At 57.7% G+C, this 16,507-nt stretch overlaps 2 protein-coding genes across 2 annotated transcripts in view; both read right to left on the minus strand.

Moving 5' to 3' along the window:
- Window positions 1-7,858: 7,858 nt before the first annotated feature.
- On the minus strand, window positions 7,859-10,402 carry KLHDC7A (kelch domain containing 7A). Its single transcript, XM_053963190.1, has one exon. The coding sequence runs from the start codon at window positions 10,400-10,402 to the stop codon at window positions 7,859-7,861; it is 2,544 nt and encodes an 847-aa protein (XP_053819165.1).
- Window positions 10,403-15,227: 4,825 nt separating this feature from the next.
- The window catches only part of IGSF21 (immunoglobin superfamily member 21), a 39,552-nt gene continuing 38,272 nt past the window's right edge, over window positions 15,228-16,507 (minus strand). The window contains exons 8-10 of the mRNA XM_053962866.1: window positions 16,123-16,315; window positions 15,990-16,028; window positions 15,228-15,479 (exon numbers count right to left, since the gene is read on the minus strand). Of these exons, the coding sequence (XP_053818841.1) occupies window positions 15,406-15,479; window positions 15,990-16,028; window positions 16,123-16,315 (306 nt within the window). The 3' untranslated portion in view covers window positions 15,228-15,405. The remainder of the gene's footprint in view (window positions 15,480-15,989; window positions 16,029-16,122; window positions 16,316-16,507) is intronic.

The raw sequence follows: 16,507 nt of genomic DNA on the forward strand, positions 1-16,507 counted from the left end.
CCCAAATCTCCACCTGCCCTGAAATGGGCTGGATCCATCTTTGGAGGATAGTGGGAAAATCCCTTCATTCCAGGTGATCCCAAATCCCTGCCTGCACCAGGATCTGGAAGTTCAGGGAAAAAAGGGGAAACTGAGTTCATAGGGATAATTTCCATTGGAATTGGGGTCATTTCCATTGGAATTGAGTGTGGGAAGAGCTGGGGATGGATGTTCCTGGGATTTATAGGGAATATCCTTTCCTGGAATCCCCCCATGGAAAGAGGTGGGAATGGGATGGGATTTAAAGCCCTTCCAGCCCAAATATTTCTGGGATTGTGCTGAGGAACATCCCGGATGAGCATCCAGGCCAGGAGCTGGGAAGTTCAGGGCTCGAAAAACTGGGAATCTGAGACAATTGGGATAATTTCCATTGGAAATGGGATAATTACCATTGGAATTGGGACAATTTCCATTGGAATTGGGATGATTTCATTTGAATTGGGATTATTTCCACTGGAATTGGGATCATTTTCATTGGAATTGGGATTATTTTCATTGGAATAGTTTTCATTGGAATTGGGACAATTTCATTGGAATTGGGATTATTCCCACTTAAATTGGGATTATTTCCATTGGAATTTGGATTATTTCATTGGAATTGGGATAATTTCCTTTGGAATTTGGATTCCTTTGCAATTGAGAGGTGGAAAGGGCTGGGGGAGGGATGTTCCCGGGTTTTTTAGGGATTGCTCTCCCCTTGGAATCCCAAGGAATGCCTGGGGGCCGGAATTTGGGATTCCCTCATGCTCCAGGGCTTTCCAGGGCGTCAGAGCTGGATCCCAGGGAACCCCATGGGATGAGGAGAAATGGGAGAAATGATCCCATGGGAAAAGATTCCTTCGGTTACTCCAGGCTGTAAAGCTGCCCTGATCCCAGATTTCCCTTGGATTTTTCCAAAGGCTGCTGGAATTCCCACTTTTCCTTCTTGCTTTCCTCTCCCTGTCCTGCAGGAATTTGGGATGAAACCTGGACCGAGCTTTTCCTGTGGGGAAAAAACCCAGCACAGCCCGGATAAATCCCTAAAATTCCAATATCCCCCAAATGTGGCCTCTGGGAAACTCAAGAATCCCAATTTTCTTCTTTCCGAGGTGATTTTTCCAAAGGCTGCTGGAATTCCCACTTTTCCCTCCCCCTTTGGCATTCCCTGGACACGGAGCCACTCCCAGAGGGATCCAGCAGGATTCTTGTGCTTGGGATGAGCCCGGGGGAAGTTCAATGGAAAACCTCCAGGAAAATCTGGGAAAATCGGGAATAAATCCCATTTTTCCTTAAAAAATTCCAGGAATTCCTTTGAATTCCCAATTCTTTGGCTGCTCCTTGATCATTCTCTGAGCTCCCTTTTCCTTGGGAATTCCCATTCCTCGATTTCAACTTGATCTCAAAACCATGGAGTTTTTTCCATGCCTGCTTTGCCCCATTTGGATGAGGAGCACCGGGAATTAAAGGAATCCAGGATTCCTGGGAATGAAAATATGTTGGAAAACTGCATCCAGGTGGATCCCAGGGAGGAGCGAGAGGAGAATTCCCACTTTTCCCTGGATGTTCCCTCATTCCCAAAATGCTTTTTGGTGGCTGAGAGGGAGAAGGAGCAGAAATTGGGAAAAAACTCCAAAATTATGGAATTTTCAGACTTTCCCTACGGAATGAGGATCCTGCTCCATGTCCCTGTGGGAATGAGGGATTTGCTGGGATGAGGAGCTGGAAATTCCCACATTCCTGTGATTTTGGGGAATTTTCCCCCAGCTGAACCCCAAAGGTGTTTTGTGCCTTCCAAGTTTTTTTCTGGGAAGCATCCAAGCCTTTGCCGGGATTTCTCCAGGGATAAATCTTGATCTACGCTGGGATGAAAAATCTTGGAAAAAACACTGGATGTCATCTAGGAATAAAAATTCCAGGGAGATCCCAGCTGCAAATAAAGCAGGAAAAAACCGCTGGAAAAGCCAAAGGAATCGCGATGCTTAAAGTTGGGAATAACGCTGGGAAATGAAGAATAAATCCCAGTTTTCCATGTTTTCAACCGGGAGCCCCTAGATGGCAGCAACGCCTCGGGAAAAAGCTCAGGAAAGGGAATTTTGAGGATTTGGGAATTTTGAGGCTCCATTGGGCTCAGTTTCCATTGAAATTCCTGAATTTTAAAATTCCTGTGGATCCTTGTGCTCCTGGATTTTTCCTCCTCTCCTCATCCCTGGATTTTTCCCATTTTAAGGAAAGTCCTCCATTGAATTCCCAAAATTTGTGCTCGAGACAATCCCAAATTCTGTTTTAGGGTCCCTATGATCTTCAGGAAATTCCTGGGATTCTTTATCCCCTTCTCCAGCCGGTTTGGAAAATCTGGATCCCCCAGGAAAGGAAAATCCCAGAATTCCATCCTCATTCTCCAGCTCCAAAATTCCCAGTGTGCAGAAAAACCCCAAACAAACAAACAAACAAACAAACAAAAACCCTGGAATTTGTTTAGAATGCCTCGGCCTGGGTGGGTTTTTATGGAATTTCTGCCAGATCGGGATTTCCAGCGCCTCTGGAAGCGCCGCTGCTTTAGGGAAGCAAAAGCCTGGAAGTCACATCCCAGGGCAGGAAATTCTCCTTAAAAACCAGGACAGATCCTAAAACCCATGGAGACGTCCCCCAAAAAAGCAGGACAGACCCAAATCCCATGGAGGTGATCGGGATGGAAATCCCACACGGATGCAGCTGGAACAGTTTGGGAATGATGTGGGAATGATGGAGATTGGGGTGGGAATCCCACATGGATGCAGCTGGAACAGCGTGGGAATTTAGGGAATTGTGGATTTTTATGGATCCCATCCCATCCCAGGGGCTGGAGATCTCCAGGAGAGAACTTCCCACAAATCCCAATCCCAGTTTCCCCCTCCAGGCAGGGCCCACCGTGGGTTTTCCCAGCCCTGTCCCCTTTCTTGGGATCTCTTGGGATTCTCTTGGGAATCTCAGATTCCCTTGGGATCCCTTGGAGGGCACAGCCCGGGACAATCCCCTCTCCCTGCTGGCTCCAGATCCCAGGCGAAATTCCAGGAATTTCTCTGGATTGGACCATTCCCGGTCCCTGTGCAGTTCTGGAATTCCTGGAAGGTGGAGATGGAAATTCCCGCATTCCCTGGATTCTGGTGTCACCTGGAGATTCAGGTTGGATTTCGGGAAAAGTTTCTTCTTCCAGAGCTTTCGGGGCTGATCTGGCTCCCCGTGGAATGGGAACATTCCCAAGGCTGCCGGAGCTCCGGGAGCGTTTGGAAATGTGGAATTTTGGGATGTCTGAGCAGGACCTGGAGCTGGATCTGATCCCTGGGGGTCAAACATGGGTGATTCCGTGATCCTTTGGGATACTCCTTGATCCTTCAGGACCACCTCATCCCATTCCCATCCCGCTCCCGTTCCAGCGGGATTTGGGATCAGGGAGAACGATCCCAGGGATGGCTCCGGCTCCAGGATTGGGATGGAGCTCCAGGAATGGGATGTGAGGGCTCCAGCAGTGCCTGGGGATCCCTGCCCTTTCCCAGCCCTTTTCCAGAGCTTTCCCAGAGCCCCAGCTCCCCCCAGGGAACCTGGCGGGTTCCCTGGAGCCAGCTCAGCTTTGCTTCCCCTCCCCAGGCCCGGCTCTGCTGACGCTTCCCAGGAGCAAATCCAGGGAAAACAGAGCGGAAGGGAAGGAGCTGAGGAAGCAGGACTGGGAAAAAGCTGGGAAGCAGAAATGACGGGAATGCTGAGGCGGCTCCGGGTGCCTGGGATGTGCCGGGAATTCTGCTGGAGCTGCGAAAATTACCCCAGAATGAACTTCTGCTGCTCCCTGGATTCAGGGATGGGAACAGGGAGAGCTCCCAGGATTCCAGGGATTCCCAGAATTTCTGGAGTTCCAGCTGCAGAGCCCCGGAAATTCCAGGGATTCCCAGATTTTCAGGAGTCCCAGCTGCTGTCCCTGTTGGATCCAGGAGCTCTCCTAGTTCCCATCCATGGATACATGGATTCCAGGGAAAATCCCACTCCCACAGGATCCACGGTGGCCTCTGGTTGTTCATCCCTGGATATGCCCAGAAAGATCCCTGGGGGAATGGGTGGAGTTCATTGGGATTCTCCATGTGTGTTCCCAATCCTTTTCCCAGGAAATTGTGGCAGCATTTCCAAACTTTCCATGAAAATCCAGGACATCCCAATGAAAGGAAAGGACTGAACCTTTGGGATTTGGGATCAGGGAACCAACCAAACCTTCGGAATTTGGGAGCAGGGAACAAATCAGACCTCCTGGATTTGGGAGCAGGGAATGATCCAAACCCTTGGGATGTGAGAGAGAAGGAACCAAACCTTTGGGATTTGGGAGGAGAGAACTAATCAAACATCCTGGATTTGGGATCAGGGAGCGATCCAAACCTTTGGGATTTGGGAGCAGGGAATGAACCAAACCTTCAGGATCTGGGAGACTTCCAGAGGCTTCTCTCTGTGCTGGGATTTGGGAGCATGGAATGAACCAAACCTTCAGGATTTGGGAGCAGGGAACGATCCAAACCTTTGGGATTTGGGATAGGAGAATGAACCAAACCTTTGGGATTTAGGAGCAGGGAACCAACCAAACTTTTGGGATTTGGGACTGGGGAATGAACCAAATCTTTGGGATTGAGGAGTACGGAATGAACCAAACCTTCGGGATTCAGGAGCAGGGAAAGAATCCAAACCTTTGGGATTTGGGAGCAGATCATGATCCAAACCTTTGGGATTTGGGAGCAGATCATGATCCAAACCTTCGGGGTTTGGGAGCAGGGAACGAAACCTCCAGGTCTGAGCGTGGTTTTGGATTTGTCCTTTTCCCTTTATTTTCCCTTTCCCTGATCCCAAAGTCATTCCCGCGCGCTCCCAGCCTGTGTGTCCTTCCCGGCAGGACAAGGCCGGGATGTCCCCGGGCGTTTTTAATCTCCAAAATGCTTCCCAAAATTAATCTTGGAGAGTGCAGGAGCGGGGGAGGGAGCGCTGCCCGCGCCCCGTCCTTGGCGCTCATCCCTCGGGAATGCGGGCTCGGCGGGCAGGAAGGGGTTAACGGGAAGGTGAAACGCGAAACGGCGCCGGGAGAAAGGCGGGATCTGGGAAAGCTTTCCTGGGATGGAAAACAATCCAATGTCCTCTGGAAGGGCTCCAGGGCCTCGTTCCCACCTGCCGGGAGCTCTCCTCTGCAGCGGTCACAGGGAAAGGGCAAAAATCGGGATTTGGGATGGGGACGGGAGGGGCTCGCACGTTCCAAGGGGCAGGAACGCTCCAACGCCTGGAATTCGCCGTGGGAAAAGCAGAAACGTGTGGGAGCACGAGCGAGAGGTGACTTCGGAGCAAGGAGTTAAATAATGCCGGGAAAGATAAGGAGGTTTTGGGATTCACGGAATTTCTCGGCTGAAACACCCCAAAAAGAGACTCTGGGATGTGTGAGGGAATTCCATTCCAGGCAGCAGTGGGATGATCCCTCTGGAATGGCCCTGGGGTGGGAGGAGGAGGCTGGAGATGGACGGGGATCAAATCCTCGGGATTTGGGAGCTGGGAACCATCCAAAACGTCGGGATTTGGGAGTGAGGAAAGGACCAAACTTCGGGATTCAGGAGCAGGGAACGAACCAGGCCTTTGGGATTTGGGAGCACAGAATGAACCAAACCTTTGGGATTTAGGAGCGGGGAAAGGACCAAACCTTTGGGATTTGGAAGCACAGAATGAACCAAACCTTCGGGATGTGGGAGCAGGGAAAGGACCAAACCTTCGGGATTTGAGAGCAGGGAAAGGACCAAACCTTTGGGATTTGGGAGAGAATGAACCAAACCTTCGGGATGTGGGAGCAGGGAAAGGACCAAACCTTCAGGATTTGGGAGCAGGGAGCAAAACCTCCAGGTCTGAGCGTGGGTTTGGATTTGTCCTTTTCCCTTTATTTTCCCTCTCCCTCATCCCAGTCCTTCCTTCACCACCCCGGGGCCATTCCAGAGGGATCATCCCGCTGCTGCCGGGCTGGAATTGCCGCCTGGCACATCCCAGAGCCTCTTTTTTGGGATGTTTCAGCTGGGCAATTCGTGAATCCCAAAAAATCCTCGTGCTCCAACATATTCCTGCTTTTCCCATGACAGGGAGGGGGTCCCTTACCTACCCCCCGCACCCCCGCCGGCAGAGGCAGCCTGGGGAGGTTTGTTAATTAACGCAGCCCCGGGTTAATTAATTACCGCGGCCCCAGGTTCATTAATTAACGCAGCCTCCCAAGGTTCCCTGCCCTCCATCCCGAGGCTCCAGGCAGTGCCAGGAATCCTTCCGGGAGCGTTTTGGGAGAAAACGTTAACCCAGGCTCTCCTAAACCGCCCCGAGCAGCACCAAAATTCCCCCAAAAACTGGGAATTCCCATCCCTGGAAGTGTCCAAAGCCAGGCTGCAGCAGCCTGGGGTAGCGGGAGGTGGAACTGGGGGGGATTTAAGCTCCTTTCCCCCAGCCCGTCTGGAATTGTGGGATAAACAGCATCTTCCCGGAAAAGCTGGGAAAAGGGGATGAGGTAGTATCTGAGTTAGGAAAAACCTAGGAAAAGGGGATGAGGGGATGTCTGAGCTGGGAAAAACTGGGAGAAGGGGATGAGGGAATGTCTGAGCTGGGAAAAACTGGAAGAAGGGGATGAGGGGATGTCTGAGCTGGGAAAAACTGGAAGAAGGGGATGAGGGGATGTCTGAGCTGGGAAAAACTGGGAGAAGGGGATGAGGGAATGTCTGAGCTGGGAAAAGGGGATGAGGGAGCGCTGCTCCCGTGCTCGCCTCCCCGGAGCGCCGGCCGTGCCTAATTAGCGATGTCGAACATGCAGCGCGCTCTTGCCTCCAATTAGGCTCGGCTTAAAACGAGGCACGGGGTTCATTTCACCGAATGTTCGCTTTAATTTAGGCCCAGCTGTGCCTAAACCCCCGGCGCCGCTTTACACAGAGATTAAATACAGACAAGTGCGCTCTGAGGAGGAGGAGCAGGTGTGAAATAACGAGATAAGAGATAACGAGGCCAGCCCCGAACTCTGTCCCTGAAAGGGGGTGAAGTGTCCGAGCGATGCTGGTGGAGCTTTGGCGACCTCCACCCTAAACCACTCCCCATCCGTGTCCGGGTCAATGTTCCCCGCCTGGAGCCTAAATCAGGTCTAAATCAGGTCCTAAGTCAGGTCCCGAAGGGCGCCCGGACAGCTGGAGCCCGCGGAGATCCGGGATTTGCTGCTGCCCGAGCAAACACGGCCCTGTTTAAACTCCCCCGAGCAAACGAGTCCGCCCAGCTCCTCCCGGCTCTTCCGGGAGCCTCCGGGCTGCGATCCCGGCAGCGTCCGAGGGTTTGATCCCTTCCTGATCCAGGGAGTGGGAAGGGGTCGAATCCAAGGGTTTGATCCCTTCCTGATCCAGGGAGTGGGAAGAGGCCGGATCCAAGGGTTTGATCCCTTCCTGATCCTGGGGAGTGGGAAGAGGCCGGATCCAAGGGTTTGATCCCTTCCTGATCCAGGGAGTGGGAAGAGGTCGAATCCAAGGGTTTGATCCCTTCCTGATCCTGGGGAGTGGGAAGGGGTCGAATCCAAGGGTTTGATCCCTTCCTGATCCTGGGGAGTGGGAAGAGGCCGGATCCAAGGGTTTGATCCCTTCCTGATCCAGGGAGTGGGAAGAGGCCGGATCCAAGGGTTTGATCCCTTCCTGATCCAGGGAGTGGGAAGAGGCCGGATCCAAGGGTTTGATCCCTTCCTGCATCCCGGGCAGTGGGAAGAAGCCGGGTCCATGGAGGGCTTGGATTGCACAGCTCGGGCTGAGGGCTCCTTCTCCGGCTGCCACCACTCCCTGGGGACCCCTCAGGGCCGCGGTGGCTCCGTGCCCCCCTCGGGCAGCGCCAGGACCGCGGGCAGGAGGCTCCCGTGGGGCGCCGGGAAGGGCCGCAGCTCCTTGGCCCCAAAGCGCGGCGAGACGGGGTCGGCCAGGAAGCGGAGATGGAACCCGCGGCCGAGGCAGTGGACGAGGCCGCCCAGGGCGGCGCAGCGCAGCCCGGCCGGCTCGGGCAGGGGGTGGCTGCCGCAGCGGTACCACAGCCTGGCGCTGGCGCTGCACCGCGACACGGCGACCTCGGTGCCGCCGGCGCCGCGCCGCAGCTGGAAGCGGTACAGGAACCCGTGGGCGCTCACCAGCTCGGCCGTCCTGTCCTTGTCGCCGACGGCCGGGCTGGTGGCCCAGCTGTCCCCGCGGGCGTCGTAGCGCAGCAGCAGCGAGCGCAGGGTGCCCCCGGTGACGTAAATGTCCCCGTGGCACGCGGCGGCCGCGTGGGCCACGGCGAAGGTGTCCCCGGGCAGGGCGGCGGCGAAGGCCCAGCGGTCCCGCCGGGGGTCGTAGCGCTCCACGGTGGCCAAGCACTCGCCCCCGATGGCGTAGAGGTGGCCGTCCAGGGCCAGCAGCTGGCAGTGCGGCCGCGCCTGGCGCAGGGGACAGATGTCGCGCCAGCTGTCGCCCAGGGGGTCGTAGCAGAGCACGCGGCGGGAGGGGCTCCGCGCCCGGCCCGCGCCCTCCCAGCCGGGGACCACGAACAGGTAATTGAACATGGAGCACACGGCACAGCCCCGCCCGGCCACCTCGGCCGGCAGCTGGCACAGCTGGCACCAGCGGTCCCCGTCCTCGTCGTAGTAGCAGAGGCGGCCGCGGCGGTGGCCGGGCTCGGCCGGGGGGACATCGGCCACCACGAGGCGCGGCCGCCCGCGGCTCCGGAGCGCCGGGAGCAGCTCCCGCTCGCCGGCGTTGAGGCGGCCGTAGATGGCCGGGGAGCGCAGCACCTGCAGGAGGTGGGCGCTCATCACCTGGAGCGCCGCGTCCCGCAGGGCCCGCAGCTGCCGCGCCTTGGCCTCGCGCAGAACCTCGGCGCAGTTCCCCAGGTGCACCTGGCCGGGAGGTGACACCTGGCGCGGCTCAGGAGCCGTAGATGGAACTCCACCGGGCGGCGGGAGCCGGGGGGCGATCCCCGGGGTGCTGCCTTTCCAGCCGGGAGAAGGTGGCTCTGGAGGGCTCTCCGTGCCCTCCTGTGGAGCTGAGGAGGTGTCGGGATCAGGAATTTCCAAAGCTGGATTGTCCCGCCGGGTTCCGGAGCTCTGCGGCTCGAACTGGCCCCGCTCCCCGCAGTGCTGGGATGTCCCCGCAGGGACGAAGGGCAGGGACGTCCGCCTGGACACCGACTCGGAGGTGGACTGCACGAAGTAGTCGTAGACTTTGCCCCGCAGGCCAGGCCTGGGCGGGCTGTGCTTGTCCCGGCGCTCTGGGATGAAGTTCTCCTCCACCTGGATCTTGGCCACCGAGGAGAAGCAGTGGGAGGTGTCCGAGCCCGCCTCGCTCGCCGTCAGCAGCAGCCCCAGGCTGGAGGTGACGCTGAGGGTCCGGACTGTCCCCGCGCTGCTCCTCCCGGCTCCAGCCGGATCCTGCTCCGTGCTCTGGGCACATCCATCCCCCTCTGTCCGGGCATCGCCAATCCCTGGGGAACGCCCGGAGCTCGGGGCAGCTGCGTCCGTCCCCGCGGGGCTGCTCCGGGCTCCGGCCACGGCCCCGGGGTCGTGAGAGCCCAGCTCGCTTCCCAGCAAAATTCCCGGCTCACTTCCCACCTCGACTCCTGCCTTGCTTCCAAGATCACTTCCCAGCAGAATTCCCAGCTCACTTCCCACTTCAATTCCTGCCTTGTTTCCCAGCTTGCTTTCTGGTTCGCTCCCCTGCTCACTTCCCAGCTCGATTCCTGACTTAATTCCCAATTTATTTCCCAGCTCGTTTGCCTGCTCACTTCCCGACTCATTTCCTGGCTTCGTTATCAATTTACTTCTTGGTTCGCTTCCTGGATTATTTCCCAGCTTGATTCCCAGCCTGTTTCCCGACTTGCTTCCAGGCTGACTTCCCGGCTCTTTTCCCAGCTCACTTCCCAGCTCTCCCGTCCTGCTCCCAGGATCACTCCCAGCTTCGCTTTCTGATTTAATTCCCAACTTCCTTCCCAGTTTCCTTCCCAACTCCCTTTCCATCCTGGCCGGACCGAGCGGGGCTTCCCTGGGAATCAGCCCCAGCTCCAAACCCACCTCCTCTCCTTCCTCCTCCTCCTCCTCATTTCTTGGAAAGCTCTGCTCCCCCCGGAGAGCCGCGTGCCGCATCCCGGGGCCGTTCCCAGATTTGTCCCCCCCATCCCTCCTCCTCCTCCTCAGAGCCCCATCCCCATCCCGGTTTTCCCGCTGCTCTCCCGGCGGGATTTTTCCCGGGGGAGGCGAGCGGTTCCTATAAAACCTGAAGGCCAGGGACAGGAGCAGCAGCGCGGCCGCCGACAGGAGCAGCTTCCCGGGCAGCTGCATGTCCGAGTGCCAGGCCGAGGGCACCCGCTGGGGCATTTTTCCATGCGGGAATGCCGAGGAGCCGATTAATGATTTGCCGGGAGAGGCCGGAGCGCGGCGGGCTGGGACAAGGTGACTTTGAGCGGGCAGAGCTGGCTGGAGGCTTCCGGAGGAGCCGCGAATGTTTGGGATGGGCTGGGCTCCAGGGAAAGGTGCAGCCCAGGGCCGGCTCTGTTGGCCCGGGAAACGGAGCGAGAGGCTCGGGGAAGGGCACAAAGGCAGGAAAAATATCCCCGGGGAGCGGCTTCTCCGCTGTGGTGCTTTAAAAAGGGCCATGCAACGAAAAAAGGGGGAAAAGAAAAAAGTTCTTGTGCCCAGCGAAGGCTCCTCATCCCTCGGTGCTCCCGGAAAAGGGAGGGAGCAGCAGCCGGGAGCCCTTTGGGCTGATGCCGAGCGGCTGCTCCGCGGCACGGCCGGGCGACGAATTCAGCGGCTGATTCACTGATTAATTAATTCAGTGATTAATTAATTCAGCGGCCCTCGTTTGCCGCGCGCTGCCTAACGAGGGCTGACGGGAAAGAGCCCCGGAGCTTGCGGGGTCTCTCGGAGGCCCCCGTGGAAGGAGGAGCTGGTGGAAAAGGAGCTGGGGGTGTCGGGAAGGGGGAAAATCCCGGAGGTGGGCAGGAAATCGAGGCTCGAGTTCAGCTGCGGGCACGAGGAGAGGAGTGAAGGAAGGAATAAAAGCAGGGAGAAATTCGGGATGGGAAGAGTTGGGAGTTGTCATTCCTGAGGGACGCCGCACGGATCGGAGTCACCGTGAGGAAACTGAGGCACGGCAGGGCTGCGTTCTCCCCCTGGGAAGGTGCTGGCGGTGGATCTGCTCCTGGCCTGAATTCCAAAGATTTCGGGGAATTCTTGTCCCCGCGACAACAAAGCTGGGACCACGGTGGGGGGGAAGGCGGGAGCCTGGGGAATGGCGCCGCTTCCACCGCGGCCACGGGAGCGGAACTCGAAGGGATCCGACCCGCGGGAACACCCGAGAGAGGCGGAAAAAAGCGAGGGAAGAAAGAACCAAACCGGGGGTGGGTGGAAGCTCCTGTTTTCACTCAGGGATTCGCTCCCTGCTGGCTCCATCCCAGTCCGCTGGGATTTTCCCCAGGGATGGACCCAGGGGATGTGGGGGCGTGCGGGTGACGTGTCCCAGCCCGTGGGTGGCTGCGGTGGGAGGGGGCCTTGCCAGGGGTCTCCAGTGGGAGGTGGGAGCTCAGGAATTCATTCCCGGTGTCCTCAACTTCCCAAAGCTCATCCCAACGGAGCGGCCGATCCCCACCAGCCGCTTCCCGAGATTTTGGGATGGGGAGGAGCCTCGGAACCCCCTCGGGGCAGGTTCTCCACCATCCCTGAGTGCTGAGGTGTCCCCCTGCCCAGGCTGGGATGCTGAAATTCCCGGGAAAGCTGAAATTCCTGTGGTGGGGAGGATGGGGCTGGGTCCCCAGACCTTCCAGGGCTGCTCTCAGCTGGAGGATCCCATCCTAAACACCGAAAATGTTTTTGTATCCCTGAAAAGGATGGAAAGGGAGCACAGGAATGACCTCCCCAGGCTGGTTCGGCACTCAGGGATCCCTGTGCTCATCCCTGCTGGGAACACGGATCCACCAGTGGAGGATATTTTATTTAGGATTAATTTAGGATATTTAGGAATTTAGGATATTTAGGGGAATATTTGGGATGCTGCCCCCTCGTGTGGGGAAACACAGCATAGAAGAGCTTGGGGGAATTAAGATATTTCGCTTCAAAGCTGGGTTTTGGAGCACGGGCAGTGTCGTGCGTCCAAACCAGCGCCAGCCAAGCCCACCCAGCCTCTCTCCTCCGTCCTGCCGGGGTCAGAGCCCCAAAATCCATCCCTGAGGGGCTCGGTTTGGCCAAAACCTTGGGAAAAGGAGAACTTCTCCTGCCTGGAAAGCCGGGCGGTGCCGGAGCTGAGGGAGGACGGCCGCGTGTGGAGTCTGGGCACGCGTTCCAGGGCTCGGCTAATTGGGAAGGGGTCTGGCAGCCGCGACCTCCCGGGCCCTTCACCGCTGCTGCCGGGGCTTTCATCCCGCGGCTGGATCGACAAAGATCCCGGCGCTTGAGAGCCGGGGAGGAGGAGGATGAATTATTCATGGGCTCGGCAGCCCCGTGAACCCAGCCGGCAATGAGGGGGGAGGCGGGGGAGGCGCCGAGCGGAGCTCCCGCTGACTTTCCTGCAGGGCCGGAGCACCCCCGGTTCCTGCTATCCCAAAGAATCCATGGATTCCGCTGGATAAATCCCCGTTTATCCCTGCCTGCGGTGTGAGGGGAGCGGGAGAAGCAGCGCTGACGTCTCGGCGCTTGTGACTCTAATTGAGCGTAATTACCTCTTCCAAATCCGCTAGAACCTTTTTCAAAGTCCCCTGGAATTCGGGAAGGTCGATCACGCCGCTCCTTTGGGGCTTTCAGCTGCCGTCAGCCCCTCGCGAAGGCGCTGCGGTTTCGGTGGTTTTTTTTTTTCCGAGCTAATCAGATCTCCTCGGAAGGTTGTCAGGAGCGGATCTGTCAGCTCTCATCAATAATGGAACAACCTGCGCCGCTCCTTTCCCCTCCAGCCTCCTCCTGCATTATTCACTGCCGGCGCCTCCAACAGCGGGATCGGGAAAGGGGGATAAACTGGGGTCCTCTGCGATCACCTGGAGGGAGAGGATGGGGAGGGGGCGGGAGGTGAAGGTGGGTCCAGCACAGCGTGGATGGTTCCCTTTGGTGGGGCTGTGGGATGGAATCCCTTTGTTTTGGCAGGAATTCAGGAAAACAGGCAGCAGCTCTGCCCCAAAATGGGGAGAAATTCCCAAATCCCCTCGCTCCTCTGTCTGTGCTGGTACTCGGAAGGTCCCAGCCTCTGGTCGATCCATCCACGCCAGGAGATCCATCCCTTTTCCCGGGGATTTTTTCCCAGAGCATCCCAAATCGGGGTGGGTTTGGGATGCAGGCCCACCGAGCCCGGCGTTCCCGTCCCAGCCGCTGGCTGGGGACATCCCGGCGCTCCTGGGGTGGCACCGAGCGGAGCCGGTGGTGACCCCGCCACTGGAATTGCTCCTCGTTTCCACGGGAATGCTCCTCATTTCCACGGTCCTGGGCTAAACCCGCCACATTTGCATTTAAATGGAGCTTCGGGCGGCTGGAAATGCTCGTTTTTCCAAGCGGGGAGGCCTAATGGCTGTTTTATGCTGGCGGTTGTTTAATTAGGGCGGGATGAGGCCCCTGGAGCAGCTCCGATCCATGAGGAAGGCCAGAAAGATCCATGGGAGGGGCTCTCCAGAGCATGGGGGGAAACTGAGGCAGGGAGAATTCCTGAAGAAACGACACTTCTTTTGAAAAAATGAAGATTTTCTTCTCATCCGTGGAGTGGAAGCACAGATGTGATGGGATTGGGATGCTTGGGTGCCATTCCTTCGGGATGGAATCGGAGCTGCTGATCCTCCCACACATCCCAGCCAGTCCCGATCCAACGGCTCCCAGTCCAAAGGGTAAAACTCTGGGATTTTGTATGGGAAGGAGCTCCAGAGCTGCTGTGGGTTCGTTCAACTCCTCCGAGGCTGGGAAAGCAGCGAAGCTGCCAAAGGAGCGGGGAAGGGCTGGAATCTGCTTAATAATAATTAATCATCGCGGTGATAATGATGTTCAGCGCTCGTGCGGGGCTTTGGGAAGATGAGGCACCACACGGCTGCTGAATAATCCTCCAGGATTACCGGTTCCCAGAGGAAAAGGCTTGGGAGCACCCCCTCCTTGGGATCCTTTCCCCACGGGACATCCCGACCCACAGCCGGGTGCTCCACAAGGAGGAAAAGCAGCCTGGAAAACCTCCAGGACCGGGGCAAAGCCACCTGGATTTTGCCAGGAGCCGTCGTGCTGCGGGATTGCCGCCGTCCCGGGATGGGGCACCGCGGGAATGGCCGGATCCGGCCCGTTTCCATGGGGACAGCTGGCACGAGGGGCCGGGCGCCGACGGGACACGCTGCCCGCTCAAGTGTGAGCGCTGACATTTGGGGTCGGGAGCCGCCTGTCACTTGTCATTCCTCAGCCAGCCCGGGACGAGTGGCACGCACGGGCCCTGGCTCCCAGCGCTGCCGAAATCCCACCGGATGAACCCAGTGATCCACGACTTTCGGGCTCCCGGTGCCGCCTCCGCAGCCTCGGGAGGGCTGGGGACGTGTGCGGGTCCTCACCCTGGGGAGACGAAGCCTGGAGCATCACGGGGCCCTGGGAATGCTGCACTTGGGTTTTTCCAGGGAAAATTTGGTCCTTGAATCCTCAAATCCTCCTGCTCCCCCTTCCAAGACCTTGCAAAGCCCCCGAGACGGAGCTGGGAACCCCGAGACGGAGCTGGGAACCCCGAGATGGAGCTGGGAACCTCAACACGGAGCTGGGAACCTCAACACGGAGCTGGGAACCCCAAGATGGATTTGGGAACCTCAAAATGAAGCTGGGAACCCTGAGATGGGGCTGGGAACCTCAACATGGAGCTGGGAATCCCGGGATGGGGCTGGGAACCTCAACACGGAGCTGGGAACCCAAGATGGATTTGGGAACCTCAAAATGAAGCTGGGAACCCTGAGATGGGGCTGGGAACCTCAACATGGAGCTGGGAATCCCGGGATGGGGCTGGGAACCTCAACACGGAGCTGGGAACCCAAGATGGATTTGGGAACCTCAAAATGAAGCTGGGAACCCTGAGATGGGGCTGGGAACCTCAACATGGAGCTGGGAATCCCGAGATGGGGCTGGGAACCTCAAGATGGAGCTGAGAACCCTGAGATGGAGCTGGGAATCCCATCACAGGTAAAACATGAATTACGACCTTCTCCCAGAAGAGGTTTTCCTTTTTCCCTTTAATTCAATCGTCTGAGGAAGCCAAGACACGGAAAGAGACCGAGACTGTCAAGAGTATAGAAAAAAAAAAGAGCGGGAGACCCGATGGCTGGAGGCAGGAATGCCGGGAGGAGCCGGACGGAGGCGGAGAAGGAGGAGGAGGAAGAGGAGATGAAGCTTCACGTGAGCTCCAGGATCACTGTCAGGGTGAGCGCCAAAACGAATCTGAAGCCGCGGTGGCCGGGAAGTGAACCTGGAGAGGAGGAAAAAGGGACCAGGAGTTCACGGAGCCACATCCCGACACTGGGGTTCAGAGCAGGACGGGGGCACCACTGGTTAGGAGGGGTTCCCCCCCACAAAACTTGGCCTGGGCGTTGGGTGGGGTCAGGTGGAGATGGGGAATGCGGTGGGAGCGTCTTTGGTGTGAGGATGTTCCTGAGGACACGGGAGAGGGCTGGGAATGAGGCCAGGAGATGGGAAAGGGCCTGGAATAAGGTAAGGAGAGATGGGAAAGGGCCTGGGATGAGGTGAGGAGAGATGGGAAAGGGCCTAAAATGAAACAAGGAGATGGGAAAGGGCCTGGGATGAGGCGAGGAGAGATGGGAAAAGGCCTGGGATGAGGAGAGGAGATGGGAAAGGGCTTGAAGTGAGACAAGGAGAGGTGGCCCAGGGTCGGGGCCAAGGCAAGGCCAGGCCCTCTCCTCACAGCCCTTCCCTCCCCAGGCATCTCCATGGAAATCCCGGCGCCACCAGCACCACTCACCGTTGGAGTCTTCTGGTCCTCTGGGAATATTCGGATTTTCTAACGGGAAACAAAGAGCAGAGAGACAGTTTTAGGGGGGAGGAGCCACACGAGGACCCGCAGAGGGCACGGCGGGGCCGCGGTGCGGCCGTACCGAAGACGATGAGGCGCGTGTGGGTGTCGGTGGAGCCCAGCGGGTTCTGGGCGGTGCAGCGGTACATGGAGCCGTTGAGCTCGGCCGGGACCCGCTCCAGCACCAGCTCCTTCCCGTCGTGCTCCGCGCTGCCGTCCAGGAGCCGGCTGCCCACCCGCGTCCACGTGAACAGCGGCTCTGGGAACACCTCGTTCTGCAGGGACAGGGGAGAGGCAACGAGCAAAGCTGGAGATGAAATCATCATATCTGGCTTGAGTTAGGCTTGGGGTTGAGGTTGGGGTTGGGGTTGAATCTGAGCTTGAGTCTGGGTCTGGGTCTGGATTTGGGTTTGAGTGTGGGTTTGAGCTTGAGTTTAGGTCTGAGTTTGGGTCTGGGTTTGAGTCTG

This window comes from Vidua chalybeata, chromosome 22 (genome assembly GCF_026979565.1).
Source record: "Vidua chalybeata isolate OUT-0048 chromosome 22, bVidCha1 merged haplotype, whole genome shotgun sequence".
NCBI lineage: Eukaryota > Metazoa > Chordata > Aves > Passeriformes > Viduidae > Vidua > Vidua chalybeata.